At 35.7% G+C, this 24,222-nt stretch overlaps 2 protein-coding genes and 1 long non-coding RNA gene across 3 annotated transcripts; all 3 read left to right on the top strand.

The window, feature by feature from the left end:
* The first annotated feature begins 3,941 nt into the window (after window positions 1-3,941).
* LOC140012802 (LRR receptor-like serine/threonine-protein kinase EFR) lies at window positions 3,942-6,782 on the top strand. Its single transcript, XM_072061115.1, has 2 exons — window positions 3,942-6,654; window positions 6,757-6,782. Exons 1-2 carry the CDS (start codon window positions 3,942-3,944, stop codon window positions 6,780-6,782), a joined length of 2,739 nt encoding a protein of 912 aa, XP_071917216.1.
* A 7,319-nt stretch (window positions 6,783-14,101) lies between these two features.
* On the top strand, window positions 14,102-14,887 carry LOC140012550 (uncharacterized). The gene is made up of 2 exons (XR_011819734.1): window positions 14,102-14,561; window positions 14,733-14,887. It is a non-coding gene; the product is annotated as an uncharacterized lncRNA (long non-coding RNA).
* Window positions 14,888-16,120: 1,233 nt separating this feature from the next.
* On the top strand, window positions 16,121-22,466 carry LOC113704843 (receptor kinase-like protein Xa21). The gene is made up of 3 exons (XM_027226714.1): window positions 16,121-16,303; window positions 20,971-21,265; window positions 22,060-22,466. Exons 1-3 carry the CDS (start codon window positions 16,121-16,123, stop codon window positions 22,464-22,466), a joined length of 885 nt encoding a protein of 294 aa, XP_027082515.1.
* The last annotated feature ends 1,756 nt before the right edge of the window (window positions 22,467-24,222 follow it).

Below are 24,222 nucleotides of genomic sequence, written 5' to 3'. Positions count from 1 at the left end.
ATCTGGGAACTTTTAATCAGTGAGATAAAGGCAGAAATTAGACGAATGGGAAAGACGAGGCATCTAAGCTAAGCTAAATGATCAAATGGAATTGGGGAAAAAAAAATCAAGCGAACAAAATAAGAAATTTTTTCAAAAGGTTCAGCCGGTATTAGTACAGTTTGCCCAATTTAATAAGTCTGCTAACTGGGCCCTTGGCAAAGAGCCCTAGGGGGTTCATAATCACTCGTGTGGAAAATTTTTAGTTTCATTTATGGGTCTTGAATTATGATTCATTAATCCAGTCACTGAATGGCCCCCATCGGTATTGGTTCGGATGACGATAGACTAAGTTGAGAGTCCATCTTCCGTTAAATTTGATTTTAATTGTGGGCCAAACTGGGAAGACTATTGATCATCTCTCATACTGCATCATAATTTACGGAGAATCCAATTGAGACTAAATTTGATCGATTTAGATTTTGTAAGCGATGTAAGGTCAATAATTTAAAAATCAGGAATGACAAAATTTATTTAATAAAATATGAGAAGCTTTTCGATCAATTTTCCCTTTTGTTAAATCATAAGAATCCATCATTTTATTTATAGATGTACAATTACTTTGGATCAATAATATATCAATGAAAAATTCACTAGAGATAGCTTTTGCTTTGATAAGAATTTGTCGGGTTAACGAATGAATGATTCATAATGCAAAACATTGGGAATTTATCTTCTAATTGTTTCCGATCTGCTTTGCAAGTAATTTTCGTGGCTTGAAAAACTACCGGTACCAGGAATTGGATCACGGTCGATATGCTTAATTCTGACCATTTCTTTATTAAGCTCTAATCTTTAACTGCTCAACCGTGTTCCCAATCCACAGAAACTTTTATCATTCAATCATCAGTTTGTAGCCGATCCCAACAAGGACCATGTGGGGATTTCGCACATCGACATTAGCAAACATATTTCTCGTACTCTGAGTTGCCATGAACTTTTCAGTAAGCCATGTTTCAGCTGCTAAACAATTTCAAAATGAGACTGATCGTCTTGCTCTGCTTGAGTTCAAGAATCAGATATATGATGACCCGTTTGGAGTGCTGAAATCCCGGAACCACTCACAACACCATTGCCAGTGGGAAGGAGTCACCTGTAGTACTCGACATCAAAGGGTCATAGCCTTGAGTGGCTATTAAATCCGGCCTGATAAGAAATCCGGCAAAGGGACGGGATAACTACTTGAACCGGTAAGTATTAATTTAACATTTATAAATATAAAATAGTAATTTTAATATACATAAAATAAAGTACTTTTAGATACTAATGATATACTTAGAAAGATATATAATAAATATATAGATATTAATAGAAGATTTAATTTCACTTTATCATACTTTTAAATAAATAAATAATATAGTCAAGTATAAAACAAAATTTATATTGTTTTTTTTCAATAATATAGCATTATTTTTTATTATTATTTAAAAACAAAGTAATTTTCTAACTAATCAAATATTGTCAGTTTAAAAGTTAAAAAGATTAATTGTATAATAAAAAATAAACAAGTTTATTAAAAAAAATTTAGTTGTTAAATAAAAACTAAACAAGTGGTAAAGTCTATATATATTTAAATGAAGATCCAGTATACAAACCTTATCAAAAGCATATATACATTTTGTTTCAAAAACAAAGACCCATAATTAAAAAAAAAAAAAAAAAGTTAATCGGGTCAATTGAAAAATTGGCTGGGTTTCCGGTTGAACTACCGGGTCAATCGGGTTTGACCAGGTCAATTTCTTGTCCGATCAAACTAGAGACCCCGTTGGTCTAATGGTCGGGTCACCGGACCTACCGGTTCAACCGTTGAGTCGATTCGGGTTTATTAACAACGGCCTTGACTCTAAGGAATAAGCAGTTGCCATATCTAGTCATGATCGGGGAAGGGAGGGGGAAGGAGATGGCGGGGGCAGAGGGGAGGAGAGGGTGGAGGAAATAGAGGGGAAGGAGGAGAAGGGAAAGAGGGGAGAGGAAGGAAGTAGAGAAGGGAAGGAGGAGATAGAGGGGAGAGGAGAAGGGAAGGAGGAGATAGAGGGAGGGAGATGAAGATTGCAGTGGAGTGAGGGAGAAGAAGAGGAAAGGAAAGAAAGGGGAAAAGAAAAAAAAAGGAGAGGTAGGATGGAGAGAGAGAAAAAGAAAGTTTCTACCGCTGGTAGCTGGCAAGGACGGGCAGTTAGTGAGGTGGGAGGGAGAAAAAGATTGCGGTGGCGTGGGGGAGAAGAAGCGGAAAGGAAAGAAAGGAGAAAAAAGAGGAAAGTTTTTCTTTTCTTAAAGAAATTTTTACACACTTCAAAAAATTTTTCTATAAATTCTTCAGTAAATTACAGTAAAATTTTAGACAAATTCCCAAAAAACTCACTTACCAAATGGGGCTTATGTTTGGCTTCAGTGCACTGGGGTTATTACCATTATTATTTTCATCATCATCATCATCATCGGGGAAAAGGGTCATAACCTTTTTAAAAAATACATCAAAATTCTGATGAAAAAAAAAAACTGTCTAGCAGTGATACATTACTTGGAAAATTTTCTGCTTTGAGTTTACTGCAGAATGCGGAGTTGTTTGCTAAATGAGAATGAGCTTATGATTTAGTGGATAATTAATGCATGTTTCAAGATTTAAAACAGTAGGATTTTGACTACAAACTGACCCTCTATTTATTGATGAACAAAAAAAATGAAAATGAAAAGAACTTTGTTATTAATTCTAAGTTTTAACTGGCTTCATGGACTTTATTGTTCAATTAAAAGGAAAAAATAAGAAGAATGTACAACAAGAAAACATAAATAGATAAGTAAATGCACAGGTAGAAGAAATAGCAGCGTGAACAAGTGATCGGGACTTGGTCTCGTTGCTAAGCCAAGGCCCCTGGTGTTTGATATGTAATGTGGAAAATTAGGCTTTTATGTTTGCTCAATCATTTTATTTTCATTTATTTCTCAGCAAACTGGAAGGATTACATGCAAAATTTCTACCATCTCAAGGTGGATTTCTTGAAAAAAAAAAAAAGAAAAAAAAAGCAAACAGAGCAAACTGTCACCCTTGAGCAGACTCAAGGGTATTGGTGTATTGGTGTATTTTTTCGAATTGGTGTATTGGTCATTTTCCAAATTGATACGTAAAGGACCAATAACCATTTTCCCAGCTGCGGACCGTACATGCTACCTTAAATGATAGTCTTCACTAAGTATTTTTCCGTTTCATTAAAAATCTTGGGACCACCAAATTGTCTCTCATGTTTTGGAAAAAAAAAAACTTTTTCTTGTCTATCACACATTCTAAAATGAAGCAAATTAGCTTCAGGATGACAGTCTGATTATGCACATATGACATTAAGTTAACATAAAAAAAAAAAAGAAAAAAACTAAAAATTATAACATAAAAAACAAACCCTTCTTTTTAAACAAATTAAATTTTTTTTTTTTTTGAGAAAATGGCATTAAAACAACATAAAAAGGGGAAAATTTGGGAACAGATTAAACAGAACTCACCTAAGCCAACCGACAGATTCTAGCATATCAAGATTCTTGTGATTTGTGTTAATTGGGAAGATCAAATACTCCACACAAATGAAGGCTTCCTGTTAATCATCATCTCGATCTGGTAGATGATCACATTAATCCCAGCTTTGAAAAGTATTAGTCATGGTCGATATGCGTAAATTGCAAGTTGGTGGAAGCTTACTGACCATTTCTGTATTAAGTTCTGACAACGAGGTTTAGCTCATTTTCCGCAGAAATATACCAAGAAAATTAGTTCCAATTGCGTGGGCTATACACACGATTCTATAACAGCTCAAACATTATTGTTCCCATTCCGCAGAAACTTTTATCATTCAATCATCAGTTTGTTGCAAATTAATCCATCTTTGCCTTCACAGCTCATCCAAATTCCAAATACCATGTGGGGATTTCGCTCATCATCAACATTAGCGGGCATTTTTCTCCTACTCTCAGTTGCCGTGAACTTTTCAGCTGCAAAACATTTTCAAAATGAGACCGATCGCCTTGCTCTGCTTGAATTCAAGAAGCAGATATATGATGACCCGTTTGGAGTCCTGAATTCTTGGAGCTACTCACAGCACCATTGCCAGTGGGAAGGAGTCACTTGTGGTACTCGACATCAAAGGGTCATAGCCTTGATTCTAAGGCATAAGCAGTTGTCTGGAACCATATCTCCTCATGTCGGAAATCTAAGCTTCATGAGGCTCATCCATCTTGAGGAGAATCAATTCCATGGTGAGATTCCCCAAGAATTTGGTCGCCTCTTCAGGCTGAGAGTCTTGAACCTCTCAAGTAACGCAATCAGTGGAAAAATCCCAGCAAACCTGAGCTACTGCCTAGAGATGACGACTATTAACCTAAAGATGAACAAGCTAGAGGGGAAAATTCCGATTGATCAGCTGAGCAATTTGAAGAAGCTTGAAATTTTTTATCTTCACGCAAACAATTTTACAGGAGAGATTCCCTCCTGCATTGGTAACTTATCATCATTGACTGCACTCAGTCTTGGCTTTAACAATCTGGAGGGAAATTTGCCCATGGAAATGGGGCTCTTAAAAAGGTTAGCTAAATTAGGAATTGCAGAAAATAAACTCTCTGGTACAATCCCTGCTTCTATCTTTAATAGTTCAGCCATTACTACCATTTCAGCACCCGAAAATTCCTTTTATGGTAATCTCCCAACCAACATAGGTCTCACCCTACCAAATCTGAAACTATTAGCTGTTGGGGAAAACAAGTTCTCTGGAAACTTTCCAACTTCAATCACCAATGCTTCTGGGCTTCAGATACTTGATCTCGACCAAAATATGTTTGCAGGCCAAATTCCAACTAATTTAGGAGATCTGACACAACTTAATGTTTTATCTCTTAGTGATAATCTCTTCGGCAGTAATTCTAGAGGCGACTTGGGTTTTATTGGATCACTGACCAACTGCAGTAATCTAAGAATCCTTGCCCTGAGTATCAATAAATTTGGAGGTAATATACCTAGAGTCATGTCCAATCTCTCAAATCAACTCACTCAATTGTACTTGGGGGGAAATCAACTGTCAGGAACTATTCCAGAAGGATTTGGAAATTTTGTCAGCCTATATCTCCTTGGCCTTGAAGAAAACCATCTTTCAGGGGTCATTCCAAGAGATTTTGGCAAATTACAAAATTTGCAACTTCTAAGTCTATACCAAAATGAGTTGTCAGGACAGATAGTCTCTACCCTATGCAATGCCACACGTCTATACCATCTGAACTTATCATTTAACCAGTTTGAAGGGGGCAATATATTTGACAATGTTCTTATGAGCTGTCAAAATTTGCAATATCTGGATATATCTCATAACAACTTCACTGGAATTATATCACCACAATTTTTGCAGACGCACTCATCATCACTGATGTACATCAAAATAGGTGAAAATTCATTTAGTGGTTCTCTACCTCCTGAAGTTGGAAAGCTTATACATTTGGTGGATTTCAATGTTTCCCACAACCAATTTGCTGGAGATATACCCATATCACTTGCTGATTGTTCAAATCTGGCGAATCTCTCCATGCAGGCCAATTTTTTCCAAGGAACAATTCCACCAAATTTGGCTTCTTGGAAGAGCATCCAGAAATTAGACCTTTCACGTAATAACTTGACTGGATCAATACCAAAAGAACTTGAGAAGCTTCAATATTTAAGGTACTTAAACCTTTCCTACAACAACATCGAGGGAGAGGTACCAAACACAGGGATTTTCAGCAATGCAAGTCAAATATCATTGATTGGCAACAACAAACTCTGTGGAGGCATTCCGGAATTGGAGTTCCCACCTTGTCCAGTGATTAAGGGGAAAAACAGAGGAAAGCTGAAGGTTGTCATATTGCTGTCCATTGTTTTACCGGCAACGCTTCTGGTCCTTGTTACAGTGTTGTTATATTTCTTGGTATATCGAAAAAGAGAAAGAAGACTGGTGGCTGGATTCTCTATCATGCCCCCTAGAATCGATGAGCTCTTACGGCTTTCTTACCATGAACTTCTTCGTGCAACATCTGGATTTTCTCCAGAAAACTTAATTGGTTCAGGAAATTTTGGATCTGTCTACAAAGGAAGGCTAGAAAAACATGGCAACAAGCTTGTAGCAGTTAAAGTTCTTGATCTTCAAAAGAACGGAGCTTCGAAAAGTTTTAAGGCCGAGTGCAAAGCATTGAGAAATATTCGCCACAGAAACCTCGTTTCTATCGTGAGTTATTGCTCCAGTATTGATTCCAAGGGTGATGAATTCAAAGCTCTAATCTATGAGTTCATGGAAAATGGAAATCTGGACCTGTGGCTGCATCCTTCAGAGACAACTGCTCAGGCAACAAGCTCAAGAAGTCTTAATCTTTCTCAGAAGCTAAATATTGCAATTGATGTGGCTTCAGCATTGCAATATCTTCACGACCACTGCGAAGCTGAGATTGTTCACTGTGATCTAAAACCAAGTAACATTCTTCTTGACAATGATCTTGTTGCTCATGTGGGTGATTTTGGATTGGCAAGGCTTCTCCCAAAACCCGTCAACACTTCTTCCGAGCAAAGAACCAGCAGTACTATTGCCTTAAAAGGATCAATCGGTTATGCAGCTCCAGGTAATTATAATTTACTACCTTTTATGGTCAAGATGTTACTTAATTGTGCACAGAAATATAGAACTTTTGGGACATTTAATTCTTTTAAATTTTTTTTTTCAGATTTACAGGAGATCTCTAATCACTGATGCATAGTAGCTAATTTTAGTCAAGTCACTTTGTTATAAAAGAAGGTCCATTATGCCCCAATCTAACATTTGATTAATTTTAATCACTTAGTTTTTTTTTTTATAGTTTTTTCTTTTACTACCCAATAATAACATGTCTAGAAACAAAATCTCAGAGTATGGAATGGGTCTTGCGGCATCAACTCAAGGGGATGTCTACAGCTACGGCATTCTTTTGCTAGAGATGATTACAGGGAGAAGGCCAACAGATGATATGTTCGTGGGTGATCTTGATCTACATAACTATGTTAATGGGGCGTTGCACGAACTAGTTTATGAGATCGTGGATCCATTGCTTTTTCTTGAAGGAGATGAAAACAGAAATATGACTCCTGGGGGGGAAACTATTAATGGTGGAAGAGAGATTGACTGCATTATTTCCCTGCTGAAAATTGGACTCAAGTGCTCTGCAAGATTACCAAATGACAGGATGCATATGAATGAAGTTGTCAGAAAATTACATCTCATTAAGGATGTTTTCCTTCGTGTCAGGGTACATCAAGAAAATCTTGAAGTTTAATAGCCACAGGTATACTCGAGAATTTAATACAGCCCACAAGTTGAAGTTCATTTTTTCTATATTAGGTAAAGAATTTTATTCTTGACCTAGGCTTGCAAGCTAACTCGTTCTACCAGTCAAAATCTATTCCAGTCCAAACCAAAAAAAAAAAAAGGCAAAAGCTATGTGTTGTGCTTACAAGCATGGAAAAAGATGGCTTCTCATACTTATGCATGAATTCTTGATTTGCAGCTACTTACAGGTCTGAATCTCCAAGCTGAAGTTGTTAATGGGGTGAGCTAATGAAGAAGACACCTTTGGCTTTTTATTTGAAAATAAAAATATAAATGGATGATTCAAACATATTCCTATAGTCTTAGAATTAGGTGATCTTGGAGGCAGTCAATTGGCTCAGTTCTGCTTGAACATCTTAATGCTTCCATATTATGCTTGGATCTAGTGCTTAAATAATATGCAATACATTATACTTACAATGCATAGTCTTGCTCCCACTTTCTTTGAATTTTGATTTTGCTACTATATGAAATTTCAGTTACAATGAGAACAACATAAGGGGATAAAAGGAGAGGATCAATTGTACAATAAATTCATATGTTCCCTTATTACCATATCCATCTATTGCTCAATTAAGTCACCTTGCCTCTTAAAGCTATGGATCTAGTCATGGTGGGGCTCATACTTTTATGCCATATCTTGATGATTTTGAACGTAAAATGTTAGTAGGGCCTAGTAAGTAACCTAGGCAATATCGGGTTGAAAGAAAAGTTAAAGAAGGAAGTGAAGAGGAAGGAGAAATTAAAAAAAAAGATAAAATGTTAAATAATTGGAGAAACTGCCAAGAAAAAAAAAATCAGAAGGGAAAAGGATTTTTGAGTGAATAATTTATCCATGTGCAAGTCGCGTCCTCTGGCTCTGGCAGCCCAACTTAGGGTCAAAATTTGGGAGAAGCACAAATTGGGTAAGGTATCAATTGGGAACATTCTGCCATCATAGTAATAAGAGACTCCATTAGCAGGGAAAAAGGAAAAGCAAAAAAGTGTATAGGGGGCAAACTGCAATGTTTTGACAAAACTTTCCTTTTCTTTTTTGAGGGAATGTTTTGACAAAATTAGTTAATGAAGCAAAGTGAAATACCAACTTACATGAAGGTATAATATCATTAAGTATTTAATCTTTTCTACACTATTAACGTGTACATTTACGAGTTTAGAGGTATGCCAAGTTGTCTGACTTTGAATTTAAATAGGGTTTATTATCATTTTGCCCCCTTAACGTTTGGTGCCACTATCAATTTCCCATTTAACGTTATTTTTTAGTCACTTTACCTCCAAAACTAACGGTCAAACTTAACAGAGTTTGTTAATTAGACATGTTTAACCCTTAAAATTATTATCACTTTACCCCCATAAACTATAGTCTCATTATCAATTTACCTCTAGAGTTATTTTTTAGGCAATTTATCCTACCATTAAACCAACTTAGCAAATTAAAAAACTTTAGTAGAAAATACCTTCCTATTTGCATAATAAAAATAATAAAAAATTTATAGTGGCTATTCTCCTTTTTAGTAGTAAGAAAAAAAAAATCAAAGTATTAATTTCTTTTTTCTTGGCAATTTTATTAATATCAAAAAAGAATAGAAAGATGGAGAGGGGGAGGGGGAGGGGGAGGGGGAGAGAGTTCAATTCTTTTTTTAAAAATTACAAATAAGAAAGAATTAAATACTTTTATTATTTTAAAATTATTTCACATTTCTGTTTACTACCAAATTCTAATCCCGACAACCTTAATGTAATACGATAATGTTAGACTTTTTTTTATTTTCTTTCTTTGCAAAATCTAATTTTCTTTCTTCTTCTTTTTTTCTATCTCTTTTTCTTTTCCTAGTATTAATAAGTGTGAAAAAAATTTGAGAAAACCCTTTTATTTTTATGTTTTTCGATCACTTAAAGTAAAAAAAAGAAGACGAATAACCATTCCAACTTTTTTATTTTTAATTATATATAAAAAGGGTAAATATATTTAAAATTTTTTTACCATACTAGTTAGATTAACGATGAAGTAAAATGCATAGAAAATAATGTTAGGAACTAAAGTTATTGTATCACTATAATATAAACGAATAAAGTGATAATAACAATGTAGTAATGCTATAAAATAAAAAGGTATTTTTGTCCAAAATTTCTTAACATATTGAGTTGAATTACTTATAGGGGTAAAGTAATTAAAAGATAACGTTAGGGGATAAACTGATAGTAATGATATAGTTTAAGGGGATAAAGTTATAATAACCCATTTAAATATCAAACTTTGTAAGTATCTAAAAACCTGCTTATTTATATGCCAATAATAATTTGTTCATTAAACAATCTCATTTTCAACTTGTTTGAAATAACACCGTTATTTTAACTTTTACTTGTGTTAATTCTACTTTGCACTCTTTACTTCGACTATCTTTTTCATCCTTAAACTACACTTTACTCTTTAAACGGTAAATTCCATCCTGCTTAAATACCATTCTCGACGGAATGCTCAAAATTAACAAAATAATTCGGTTAACTTAGCATTTTAACTAAAATTAATCATGTGAGGACCTCAAAAATTTTATTATCCTCTGGAAAATTAAATCAAAATATTAAAATTATCCAATAATATGTATTTATATTTAAATAATATTGTTTTCAATCATTCAAATGTTACAATTCAATTTATTTGAATTTTTAAGATTTAATTGACGGTTCGCGTTTGGCAAAGCCCTAAGTTGAATTTTCGCGCACCGACGCGCGAATTAGTCCTAAGTTGAAATATAGTATATGTAGAGGCTATAAAAAGGTATAATTAAGTTGGAGAAATGTTAGATCAGGAATGTGAGGACTCGCAATTTATTTCTTTTAAATTCCCATTCTGAGGTTATTTAATTAGTTAATTGTTTAATTATTTCGAATATTATTTTCTAGCCCTATTGGACCCAATTCTATAGCATTATAGCTCATGAGTAATTTTAAGGCAATTAGTTCGCAATTCAAGTCTTGAAAGTTGTTAAGTGTGAATAGTGCCCGTAGGCTCAGGAATAGTAACTGACTTGAGAGTTCATGAGCCCGAATAATGGGAGATTTATACCCTAGTCTTAAAATAGGTATTTTTATGCCTAAATATCCATGTATTAGTTAGAAATGCCATCGTTATAAGAATTTCTCAAAAAAATCACCTTATCGCGCATAAGTGGGAAATACGCGTTTTACGCGCGCGATTTATTTGAAGGACTTTAGAACCTTATTTTGAGGTCATTAAGAGTGAATGATAATTACATGAATATATGTGTATTAGAGGTTTAGTGCACAGTCAAAACAAACCTCAGAGGAAACGGGCGCGAAACGCGCGCGCGATTAGGGCTGCAAACGAATCGAGCTGCTCGCGAGCGGCTCGAGTCAAACTCGAGCTCGAGCTCGAGCTCAGAATATTAAGCTCGTTAGCTCGCGAGCCGACTCGCGAGCTTGGGTATATATATATATATATTTTTTTTTTATTTTTATTTAATAATAAAATTACGTATATTATATATATATTTTTTTATTTTTTATTTTTATAGTAAAATTACGTATATATCCTTAATATTTTATTATTTATTAAGAAAAAAATATTATTTTATTTATTTTTTTAAAAATAAAATAATTATTTTTTATTTTTTTTTTAGCTCGAGTAAAATTATGTATATATCCTTAATATTTTATTATTTATTAAGAAAAAAATATTATTTTATTTATTTTTTAAAAAATAAAATAATTATTTTTTATTTTTTTTTGAGCTCGAGCTCGAGCTCGAGCTCGGCTCGACTTGATTCGAGTCGAGCTCGAGCTCGAAATTTGCCGGCTCGTCGAGCTCGAGCTTGGTAAAATTTAGTTGAGGCTCGGCTCGATTAGCTCAAAGCTCGACTCGGCTCGTTTGCAGCTCTACGCGCGATACACTGTTCACGATTGACTTGGGAGCACAAAAGTTGTACCACACTCAAGGAAGCTCTCCATTTCAGATTTTTCAGATTATTTGAGATAATTTCTCTGGAAACTTTCCCACTTCAATCACCAATGCTTCTGGGCTTGAGGAACTTGATCTTTCCAGCAATAAGTTCGCAGGCCAAGTTCCAACTAATTTAGGAGATCTGACAAATCTTCAATTTTTAAATCTTGAAGTAAACCTCTTCGGCGGTAATTCAACTGGAGACTTAGATTTTATTGCATCATTGACCAACTGCAGTGATCTAAGCGCTTTTTCATTGAGTTACAATAATTCTGGAGGTAATATACCTAAAGTCATGGGCAATCTATCAAATCAACTCACTAAATTGTACCTGGGAACAAATCAACTGTCAGGAACCATTCCACAAGGATTTGGAAACTTTGTCAACCTAATTCGACTTGGCCTTGAAGAAAACTATCTTTCAGGGGTCATTCCAAGAGATTTTGGCAAATTACAAAATTTGCAAATTCTAAGTCTAAGCCTAAATGAGTTGTCAGGACAGATGGTCTCTACTCTATGCAACGCCACCGGTCTATCCGAGCTGTATTTGTCGACCAACCAGTTTGAAGGGGGCAATATATTTGACAATGTTCTTATGAACTGTCAAAATTTGCAAATTCTGGATATATCTCAAAACAACTTCACTGGATTTATATCACCACATTTTCTGGAGACGCACTCATCACTGATTGCTATGGGATTAAGTGAAAATTCTTTCACTGGTTCTCTGCCTCCTGAAGTTGGAAAGCTTGTACATATGGTGAATTTCTCGGTTTCCCACAACCAACTTGCTGGAGCTATACCCATCTCACTTGCTGACTGTTCAGATCTGGAGAATCTTTATATGGATGCCAATTTTTTCCAAGGAACAATTCCACCAAATTTGGCTTCTTTGAAGAGCATCCAACAATTAGACCTTTCAAGTAATAACTTGACTGGTCTAATACCCAAAGAACTTGAGAAGCTTCAATTTTTGAGGTACTTAAACCTTTCCTATAACGACATCGAGGGTGAGATACCGAACACTGGAGTCTTCAGTATTGCAAGTCAAATATCATTGACTGGCAACAACAAACTCTGTTGTGCCGCAAGGTTTGACCTTGTGTGGCAAAATTCTTCGTCCCACATCAGATGCTACGTAAGGAAGTTTTCTTCCTTTCATCCCACATCGCAGCAGACAGCAGGAAGGCTTCATTGGAGAGCCTATAAATAGAAGGGATTTATGAAGGAATTAATTGCACCACTCAAGAGAGTAATATGGGCTATTAGTTTCTTGAGTCATTTAGCCCATTCAGTCAAATATTTTAGGCTCTCTTGTTTTGAGTTTAGGAATATTTTCTAAACTCTTTTGTAAGTGCCTATTGGTCTAGGAACCACTTTCCTACGGTCTTTTGTATTTCTTTTTCATAGTAGAAATATTGCTCCTCCCTCGTCCGTGGACGTAGGTCAATTTGACCGAACCACGTAAATCTTCTGTGTCTTTTATTTGCTTTGTTATCCGTCTTTATATGGTCGGTTTTACCGCCTAATTATTATATGACTGGTATCTACCGCCTATCTATTATATGGTCGGTTATACCGCCTAATTTGTGCTAACTTTAGTTTGTCTATTTCCTGGGCCAGCCCTAACAAACTCTGTGGAGGCATTCCAGAATTGGAGTTCCCACCTTGCCCAGTGATCAAGGGGAAAAACAGAGGAAAGCTGAAGGTTGTCATATTGCTGTCCATTGTTTTACCAGCAACGCTTCTGGTTCTCGGTGCATTGTTGTTATATTTCTTGGTACATCGAAAAAGAGAAAGAAGAATGGTGACAGGATTCTCTAGCATGCCTACAAGAGTCAATAAGCTCTTGCGAATTTCTTACCATGAACTTCTTCGTGCAACTTCTGGATTTTCTCCAGAAAACTTAATTGGTTCAGGAAATTTTGGAGCTGTCTACAAAGGAAGGCTAGAAAAACATGGCAACAAGCTTGTAGCAGTTAAAGTTCTTGATCTTCGAAAGAATGGAGGTTCGAAAAGTTTTAAGGCGGAGTGCAAAGCATTGAGAAATATTCGCCATAGAAACCTCGTTTCTGTCGTGCGTTATTGCTCCAGTATTGATTCCAAGGGTGATGAATTCAAAGCTCTAGTCTATGAGTTGATGGAAAATGGAAATCTGGACTTGTGGCTGCATCCTTCAGAGACAACTGATCAGGCAACAAGCTCAAGAAGTCTTAATCTTTCTCAGAAGCTGAACATTGCAATTGATGTGGCTTCTGCATTGCAGTTTCTTCAGAACCACTGCGAAGCTGAGATTGTTCACTGTGATCTAAAACCAAGTAACATTTTTCTTGACAATGATCTTGTTGCTCATGTGGTAGATTTTGGATTGGCAAGGCTTCTCCCGAAACCCGTCAACAGATCTTCCGAGCAAGAAGGCAGCAGTACTATTGCTATAAAAGGAACAATCGACTACGCAGCCTCAGGTAACACAAATTTTTATGGTCAAGAATTTACTTAATTGTGCGCAGAAATATAGAACTTTGGGACATTTAATTCTTTTTAATTTTTTTATTATAATTACTATGAGATCTCTAATCACCGATGCATAGTAGCTAATTTGAATTAAAGTCATTTTGTTCTAAAAGGAGGTCCATTATGCCCCAATCTAACATTTGATTAATTTTAATCAATTATTTCTTTTATATAGTTTTTCTTTTACTACCCAATAATAATATGTCTCGAAACAAAATCTCAGAGTATGGAATGGGTCTTGCGGCATCAACTCAGGGGGATGTCTACAGCTACGGTATTCTTTTGTTAGAGATGATTACAGGAAGGAGGCCAACAGATGATACATTCGTGGGTGATCTTGATCTACATAACTATGTTAATGGGGCTTTGCATGAACGAGTTTCTGAGATAGCGGACCCGTTGCTTTTTCTTGAAGGAGATGAAAACAGAAATATGACTCCTGGAGGGAAAAATAGCAATGGTGGGAAAGAGATGGAGTGCATTATTTCCCTGCTGAAAATTGGACTTATGTGCTCTGCAAGATTACCAAATGATAGGATGCATATGAATGAAGTAGTCAGAAAATTACATCTCATTAAGGATGTTTTCCTTGGTGTCAGGGTGCATCAAGAAAATCTTGAAGCTTAATATCTACAGGTATACACAAGAATTTAACACAGCCCCCAAGTTGAAGTCCATTTTTTCTATATTAGGTAAAGAATTTTATTCTTGACCTAGGCTTGCAAGCTAACTCGTTCTACCAGTCAAAATCTATTCCAATCCAAACCCAAAAAAAAAAAAAGAAAGGCAAAATCTATGTGTTGTGCTTACAAGCATGGAAAAAGATGGCTTCTCATACTAATGCATGAAATCTTGATTTGCAGCTGGTTACAGGTCCGAATCTCCAAGCTGAAGTTGTTAATGGGGTGAGCTAATGAAAAAGACACCTTTGGCTTTTTATTTGAAAATAAAAATAAATGGATGATTCAAACATATTCCTATAGTCTTTCTTTATAAGAATTAGATGTTCTTGGTTCAATTCTGCTTGAACATCTTAATGCTTCCATATTGTGCTTGGATCTTGTGCTTGCATAAAATACAATACATTATACTGACAATGCATAGTCTTGCTCCCATTTTCTATATGAAATTTCAGTTACCATGAGAACAACATAAGGGGATAAAATGTGAGGATCAATTGTACTTATCACTTTAACAGAATGCTCAAAATTTTAACATACTTCATGGAATGCTCAAAATTAACAAAATAATTCCGTTAAGTAAAATTAACCAGATGTATTGGGACATAAATGTCAATTCATAAACCCTTAAAAACCATTAAAAATCAAACAAATTTTCTTTTTCTTCCTTTGTTCTTACATTTTTGGAGATTAAAAATTGAGTTGGAAAGGTGAGAGAGTTAGATTATTGGGGGGGCTGGTGAGGAGTAGAACAAGGAGAAGGGATCATTAAATTAAGACGAACAAGAACGAGCAGACGAAGGTACAACAAAAGAATCATCATTGGATTGAGAGGATTTTTTTTTGTTCTTTTGGGTCTCATGAATTTACATTTTTATCCCCAAAAAATTTTGTTTCATTTCAGTTCCACTCATAGGTTAACGGAATGTGATAATTATTATTCTAGTAGTATCAGTTTTCTTTCGCGTTCCGTCTAAGAATTGCATTGAAATGGGACGAAATTTATAATTCAGGGAGTAGAGTGTTTCATTTCTAAAATTGAAGTTTAAAGGGTGCAAAATGAAATTAACCCTTCTTGCTCCCCTTCGTTCTTGCTTTCCTGCATCCCCAGCTTAACTCATCTTTGCTAGTATAATAATCCCAGCATCCAACTCTCCCCCTCATATTTCTTCAACTATATATTAACCGATCTCAACTCCCCTCCGGCGGTCCTTTTTGGACGGAAACCCAGACATTTACCGAAGCTGTATGTATGCATCAATACCTGTTAATCTCTCCATAGATTATCCATGGAAGACAAAGAAACAGAGTTCCTCTGTAAACTCACAGCAAACCATCTCTTTTTAGCCCAATTCGAGCCATTTCGGGCGACTTTACGTAGTCTCAGAGTCCGAAGCCCGGAGCTTGCCGGATCAATTTGGCAAACAATTGTAGCCAAAGGTGGCCACTTCGACTCAGTGCTCTGGTCTCACCAAAATTTTGCAAACAATTTTGGAAAATGCAGAGGTTTTTGATGTGTTGTGAGGGAATATTGAGAAACAGCTGGGTATGATTCAGAAGATGATTCAGGGATGGCAATCACATTGAGGACGGAAGGGAAACGAATGGAGGTGGAGGATAGGGTGTTTAGGTTGGTGCAAACATGTGTCCAGATTGTGCTTTTAGATGCTATGAAGGAATTATTGGACAAGAATGAGCTGGATGGGGTGGTTTCTCATTTATTTGGATTTTGGTGTGGAGGACATGGACTACCGGTATGTGTAGTTGTGATAAATTTGGAGGTAATATACTGTGAGATCGAATCTGTTTTAATTATTTTCTTCATTTATTGGTATTTATATGTTCCTTGATTTTAATTGCTATGGCCTTGTGTATGATTGATTAGTGCGCAATAATTAATTATTCATATAGGCTATTTTTGCTAAATAGGGGTAATTGAATCCGTAATTGTTCGTTATCTCTACCTCAGTAGCAACTGGCGTAATTGGGTTTATGTCAGGGGAGCATATGATCTAATTTAAACAAACCCTCGTAGCGTGTTTGTTGGTTAGGATTGGGCCTTTCTAATTATTAATGCAATCTAGAAATTAAATCCTACGGTCGTACCTAGGGTTATTTTTGAATTAGAGAAATAGCTAACGGTCGTACCTTAGCTATCGAGAAATTAAGGAAGGGTTGGTTGTTTATCGCGTGCATGACAACTATAACTAATCTATTAATAAATGTTGGAATTATTTCTGCATCAATGATCAGTGTATGAACCATTTCTGATGTGTACCCTTGGCTAGAGTTTCCCCAATCATTTCTTTTAATTAATTATTTTCTGCAGTTAATTTATTTAGTTAGCATTTAATCCAAAACCCCCCATACTTTGGACTCTAGAAGAAACAAATTATCCCCAATCCCTGTGGATTCGACCCTACTCACCGCTATATACAAAATCTGTATTTTTCTCGAGTAGGTATTTATTATTGTACAGGTTCGGCACCTGTCAATTTTTGGCGCCGTTGCCGGGGACTGGTGTCAGATTAATTTGTTTCCTTTTGAATTCATTTTGTTTTCATTTTTTTATTTATTTTTTTTTTCTTATTTTTTTTTGATATAGTTTATGGCTTCTAACACTCCGTATTTTGGTGATGTATTGGATTTTATTTCCGGGCAAGGCGATGAGATTTGTTTTTTTCCTGAGTTTGCATATGCAGAGGCACTAAAATCTATTAGAAAAAGAATGGCTGCTGCAACCTGTAAAATTTGTTATGCCAGGGATCATTCAACCGGTATGTGCCCCGAATATCAGGATAATCTGAGTGTCCCACTCAAAAATTATGGAGATTTTTCACCCTGGTCTCAAACGTGGTATAACCCTAATCCAAACGGGTATGATCAAGGATGGTGGGATAACTCCAGTTATGATTATACAACAGGGCCAATGGATTTTCAACAGCAAGAGTCTCAACAACCATCATCCATGTCAGGTATGTCTTTTCAGGAATTGGGTGAATTATTTATTAATACATACAAATTCCAACAGGAGACACAAATGAGGAATGAGATGACGAAAGATGCAATGAGTTATCTGGCAGATCAACTATGCCTATTAACATCCAGAATGAATCGATGGGCTTCTCAAATGGAAGAATTGCCCTCGAAAACCATTGTTGATCTAGAAGAAAATGAGAGTGCAATTTGCTTGACTAGTGATGAGGAGATGCAAGAGTGTCAAAATGAGAGATCTACAGATGCAGTTGAAAAAGAAGCCGAAAAGGAAGAAATGGAACCCCAACCGCAACCCATTCAAGTGAATGAATCCAGTGAACAATCTCCAAATGCGGTGACATCTTCTCCACTCCTTAATCAATATTTTCCTGACTCCTATTCTTCAATTCCTGTTACTGAAATTGATTTTATTATACCAGAAAATTTGAAATTTCATGACAGGAATAAGTTAAGAGTGGCAATGGAAAAATATCTTGAACCGAAGAATGCGAGTGATGGAGAAGTGAGTGGAGAATGCAGATCATTGTTGACTTGTTTAGCGCCATTCACTAGTCCATGGAAGCCCGTAGCTCGTATGCTCAAGGATTATTCTATTTATGAGGGTTATCAGGACTATATAGAGGATGAAGCAGTAAGACGAGCCACAAGATTTTATTCTCCATGAGCAAAACATGATAATGTCTAGCCAAAGACATTAAAGAAAGGCGCTCCTTGGGAGGCAACCCAATTGTTCCTTTTAATTGTTTGTTCATTTTCGTGTGGCAGTTTATATGTGCTCTCCTTGAATTCGACTGATTTTGGGTTTCAATTTTCGTTTTTGCTGATTTATAGGTGCCCTTCAGTCATGACGCGCCCGCGTGGTGACGTGCATGAAGCTCACGATCAGAAACTTCTGGGAGCTCTCTTGCCCTCATGACGCGCCCGCGTGGTGATGTGCAGGAAGCTCACGACCAGAAACTTCTGGGAGCTCTCTTGCTCTCTTGACGTGCCCGCGTCACGTTCGCGGGAAAGAGTTTTGCATTTGCTGGTTGAATTGAGTATGATGTCTCAGAACTTGGGCGCGTACTTCCACCACATTGGTTTCCTCCACCGTCCCCGCCTACCTCGTTGCCACTCAAAGAGGGAAGTTTCGTTGTCCTCTTCACTTTAATTGCTTTAATTCCTCCATTGAGGACAATGTAGAATCTAGGTGTGGGGGGGACAGCTATACTAGTTTTTTATTTTTAGTTTGTTATTTGTCCACCTCTCGTTCATTTTTTCTTCTTTTTAGTGATTGGCTCGTAAGTGCATGCCAAGGTTTGATGTTGGATTATTGCTTTTATTTCTACTTTTGCCAAGTTTTAATAATAAAGGGGTACCAAGTTAATGTGGTAATCCAAAAACATCTCTTGGGTGAATATCAATGATTGTTTTACTCTTATAATTTTTGGTTAACTTTCCTAGGCATAGGGAATGATTATTGGCATTTTCATGTGAATTGGTCCGGTTATTAACTTTAGTTCTCCATGTTTGAAAATGAGGTTAGCTGATGCAAGTTTTCTTTTGGTTCTTGTGTTATATTGAGTTTTTGTGATTTTTAGCTATGAATAAACTTGACTGTACTCCGCTATTAGTTACTACTGAGTAACCGGGGATCTGCACCTACAAGTGTTGATTCTCGCGTCAAAAGGTAGTAGTTCCTATGAGTACGTGGTCACGTGGCGATAGAAGCTGAGTAACCGGGCTCCTTCATCTGGCCAATGTTGGAGTTCGCGTCAAAAGGCTCTAATGGCTAGCGACTAAGTCTTGTTACTATTGAAAAAAAGAGAATAAAAAAAAAAAGAGAGAGAAAAGTAGAAAAATGTAAAAAAAAAAAGAAAAAAAAGAAAGTTGTGTTAGTGTATAATAAAAGTCAGCTTGCCTATTTATGGATTTAATGTTGAGATTATGGTTAATAGTTGGACCATTTGCTGATAAATGTTATGCGTCATTCCTTCTTCTTAGATTAGTTAACATGAAATTAGAGGATCTTGTGGTTTAGAAGCTAACCGGAGTGATGTTTCTTGGATCTTGATCACTGATGCTTGATATATATTTTTCTTGATATCTTGGCAATATGGTAGATAGAGCAACAGCCGTTATCAAATTTCGGTATCTGTTTACTGTTCCCATGCTTGAGGGCAAGCATGATTCAGGTGTGGGGGGAATTGATAGGGTATAATTTGTTAGTATTTTTATTATTAATTTTCCCTTCTATCCCTGACAAATATTGTGTTAATTGCTGATATTTACTCATATTTGGTATTTGGAATCAATTTCAGGAATGAAGCAGAAAACTACCAAAAAGGAGGGACTTTGTGAAAAATATGGAGACTTCTAAAGGTTTCAATCCTTGGGCCCTTGAATTGGTGGGGGACCACAAGCTAGTGAAAGGCATTTGGTCATTTGGGCTTCAAAGAAAGCAACGTAGAGAGACTTGGAACAAGAAGTACTTGGGAGGCTTTGTCCACATGTATGGGGACCACCTAGATAGCTTTTAGTCATCTTTCTTTTGTTGCTTTAAAAGGGGACAACGTACAAAAGCAAAAGATATCTAGGGCTTTAGTTTTAGTTTTTTAGTTTAGTTCTAGTTTTCTTTCTTTGGACTGGCCTCTGATATCTAGGGCTCTAGATTTTCTCATGAGGCGTGGTTAAGCTTTTCTAGTCAAGGGGGCAACTGACGATTTGGTTCGACAATTACTGTGAGATCGAATCTGTTTTAATTATTTTCTTCATTTATTGGTATTTATATGTTCCTTGATTTTAATTGCTATGGCCTTGTGTATGATTGATTAGTGCGCAATAATTAATTATTCATATAGGCTATTTTTGCTAAATAGGGGTAATTGAATCCGTAATTGTTCGTTATCTCTACCTCAGTAGCAACTGGCGTAATTGGGTTTATGTCAGAGGAGCATATGATCTAATTTAAACAAACCCTCGTAGCGTGTTTGTTGGTTAGGATTGGGCCTTTCTAATTATTAATGCAATCTAAAAATTAAATCCTACGGTCGTACCTAGGGTTATTTTTGAATTAGAGAAATAGCTAACGGTCGTACCTTAGCTATCGAGAAATTAAGGAAGGGTTGGTTGTTTATCGCGTGCATGACAACTATAACTAATCTATTAATAAATGTTGGAATTATTTCTGCATCAATGATTAGTGTATGAACCATTTCTGATGTGTACCCTTGGCTAGAGTTTCCCCAATCATTTCTTTTAATTAATTATTTTCTGCAGTTAATTTATTTAGTTAGCATTTAATCCAAAACCCCCCATACTTTGGACTCTAGAAGAAACAAATTATCCCCAGTCCCTGTGGATTCGACCCTACTCACCGCTATATACAAAATCTGTATTTTTCTCGAGTAGGTATTAATTATTGTACAGGTTCGGCACCTGTCAGAGAAAGAGAAAGACAACTGATCAGGCAACAAGCTCAAGAAGTCTCAATCTTTCTCAGAAGCTGAACATTGCAATTGATGTAGCTTCAGCTTTGCAGTACCTTCACAACCACTGCGAAGCTGAGATTGTTCACTGTGATCTAAAACCAAGTAACATTCTTCTTGAAAATGATCTTGTTGCACGTGTGGGTGATTTTGGATTGGCAAGGCTTCTCCCAAAACCCATCAACAGATCTTCCGAGCAAGGAACCAGCAGTATAATAGCTATAAAAGGAACAATCGGCCGCGCAGCCCCAGGTAATATAAATTTTACTTAATTGTGCGCAGACTAATCAAACTCTCAAATTATAGGTTTTTTTTTTTAAACCCAGAATCTCTCACTTACATTTTCTCGTTCACCCAACCCACTCCTTCATCAAATTAGCTGTACTGGTACATTCCGTTTTGTTAGATTCCTCTTCATAAATTTAAGAAAAAAAATTTTGAAACTCTTTCATCCAAGTTCTATGATTTGTTTGATATCATTTTTCTATGTGATAACACTGAAAATATACACAGAGCTTTTATGTTAAAGCATAATTTGAAATAACATACCACAATTTTCAGTCACCTACTTTAATATGCAAATTGAGACTAATATTAAATAATAACAAGAAAAAATATACATAATTACATATCATTGAAACAAATGGCAAAGAAAAGGTGGCATGTCCATAAGGAGAAGAAAATTTTTTTTAAAAAGCAAGCAAAAAACAAAAAGAAGATGAGAAATAGCAAATAAATTTGTGTACTTAAAGTAAAAAAAATTGCAAATGATTTTTGTCATATTCTTGGATGATATATTATGTATTGGAGTTACTTATTGATAAAACAATTTTAAGGGGACAATGAGCAATTGAGCCGAGGCTTGTAGTGATTCACCTTCTAACAATTTCAACTAAGTCTCATTTATGAACCAGTACTTTGTAGCTATGCTTAATCTACCCCAATCTAAACAATTGATTCAGTTTATCATCCTTAGATAATTTTCTCTATTTTCTTAAGTTTTTCTTGTACAAAGTAACATAATATATCTAAAAGCAAAAATTCAGAGTACGGAATGGGTCTTGTTGCATCAACTCTAGGAGATGTCTATAGCTGTGGTATTCTTTTGCTAGAGATGATCACTAGGAGGAGGCCAACAGATGATATGTTTATGGATGAACTAGATATACATAACTATGTTAATAGGGATCTGTCTGAACAAGTTTGTGAGATCGTGGATCCCTTGATTCTTTCTAAAGCAGGAGATGGAAACAGAAGAATGACTCCTGGAAGGGAAAATATCAATGGTGGAAGAGAGACGGAGTGTATTATTTCCCTGTTAAAACTCGGCCTCAAATGCTCACAAAGATTGCCAAATGATCGGATGCACATGGATGAAGTTGTCCGCAAATTACATCTCATTAAGGATGTTTTTCTTGGTGTCAGGTTACATCAAGCAAATCTTGAAGTTTAATAGCTACAGATATACGTGAGAATTTAATAGTCACAAATTGTGGTTCAAATTTTCTTTTAGATAAACGATTTTTTTTTCTTGACCAGTCTTGCAAGCTAACTCAGTTCTACTATTCACAATCTATTTTAGCCAAAAAAAAAAAAAAAATGTTATGTGTTGTGCTCACTAGCGTGGAAAATGATGAGTTTGTTTGGATAAGAGTTTATTTGGATGATTTGTTTGAGATAATTACTATAACAGTTTTTGTAACGTGATATATATGAAATAAAAAGATGATTGGGAGGATAAAAAAGTGGTTGGAATTTGTGAAGTAAATTATTTTACTTCAAATCTTCTTAATCCAAACACACCCGATGTCTTCTTGCAGGTATTAATGCATAAAATCTGGATTTGCAGCTGTTTGTTGGTTTGAATCTCCGAGCTGAAGTTGCCAGTTGTGTGAGCAGATAAAGAAGACACCTTTGGCTTTCTTTCTAGGAGCTGGATGTTTTGAAAGATGGTCAATTGGCTCAATTCTGCTTGAACATCTTTTTACTCCTGCATTCTACAATAAATCTTATGTTTCAATAATATTGATTTTGCAATGTTGAATGTTGATTTTGCAATCATATGAAATCTTAGTCACAATGTGGACGACATAAAGGGGGTAGAAGGCAGGAATCAATTGCACAATAAAGCCATATGATCCCTTGCTAGCACATCCATACATTGCCCGATCAAGTTAAGGTGGTCATAAAAAAAAATCATTTAGTATTAAATTACATGATAATGATATGCATCATCACCTGCATAATCAGTCTGTATGTACTAATCTTTTTTATTTTTTATTCCTATTTTGTTGGGGGTGCTCAAAAAGGTTATGCAATAATAGTAAACGCCTCATTTTGCCCATTTTATTCAATTTCATTGATACGCACGACGGATCTTTTGTACTACTTTCTGTTTCACTTTTTATCATATTATTTTTTTCTCCTTCATAACATCACATTTTTATTCTTTTTTATTTTCTTAAAATCTAATAACTATTAATTAAATAATACAAAATTTAACACATTTCTATATGTAAATGGCTTAACCGGACGAAGACAATAGATGAAAATGTCTCTGGATAAGATATCGTATTAAATCTGGGACCTTTTAATCAGTGAGATAAAGGCAGACATTAGACGAATGGGAAAGATGAGGCATCTAAGCTAGGCTAAATGATCAAATCGAATTGGGTAAAAAAAAAAAAATCAAGTGAACAAAATAAGAAATTTGTTCAAAACGTTCAGCGGGTATTAGCGGGTATTAGTATAGTTTGCCCAATTTAGTAAGTCTGCTAACTGGGCCGTTGGCAAAGAGCCCAAAGGCCCAAGGGGTCCATGTGTTATTTACGATGGTTTTCTTGGTCTCAGGACATATCAAAAAAAAAAAAAAAAAATTTCTTGAATCTTGATGGCCACAGCTACATATAAGAATTTAATACGGTTCACAAGTTGGTAGTTCATTTCTTCTATATTTTAGAAAAGCAATTTCATTCTTGATAGTGTCTTATAAGCTAACTCATTCTTTTATTCAAAATCTATTTTAGCCAAAAGAAAAAAGAAAACGAAACAAAAGTTATGTGTTGTGCTCACTAGCATGGAAAAGGACGTCTTCTTGCACGTACTAATGCATAAAATCTTGATTTGCAGCTGTTTGTTTGTTGGTCTGAATCTCCGAGCTGAAGTTGGTAGTTGGTGAGTTGATCATGAAGACGCCTCTTGCTTTTTAT

Source organism: Coffea arabica, chromosome 8e (genome assembly GCF_036785885.1).
Source record: "Coffea arabica cultivar ET-39 chromosome 8e, Coffea Arabica ET-39 HiFi, whole genome shotgun sequence".
Classification (NCBI taxonomy): Eukaryota; Viridiplantae; Streptophyta; class Magnoliopsida; order Gentianales; family Rubiaceae; genus Coffea; species Coffea arabica.
This window is presented reverse-complemented; position numbering and strand designations above follow the sequence as displayed.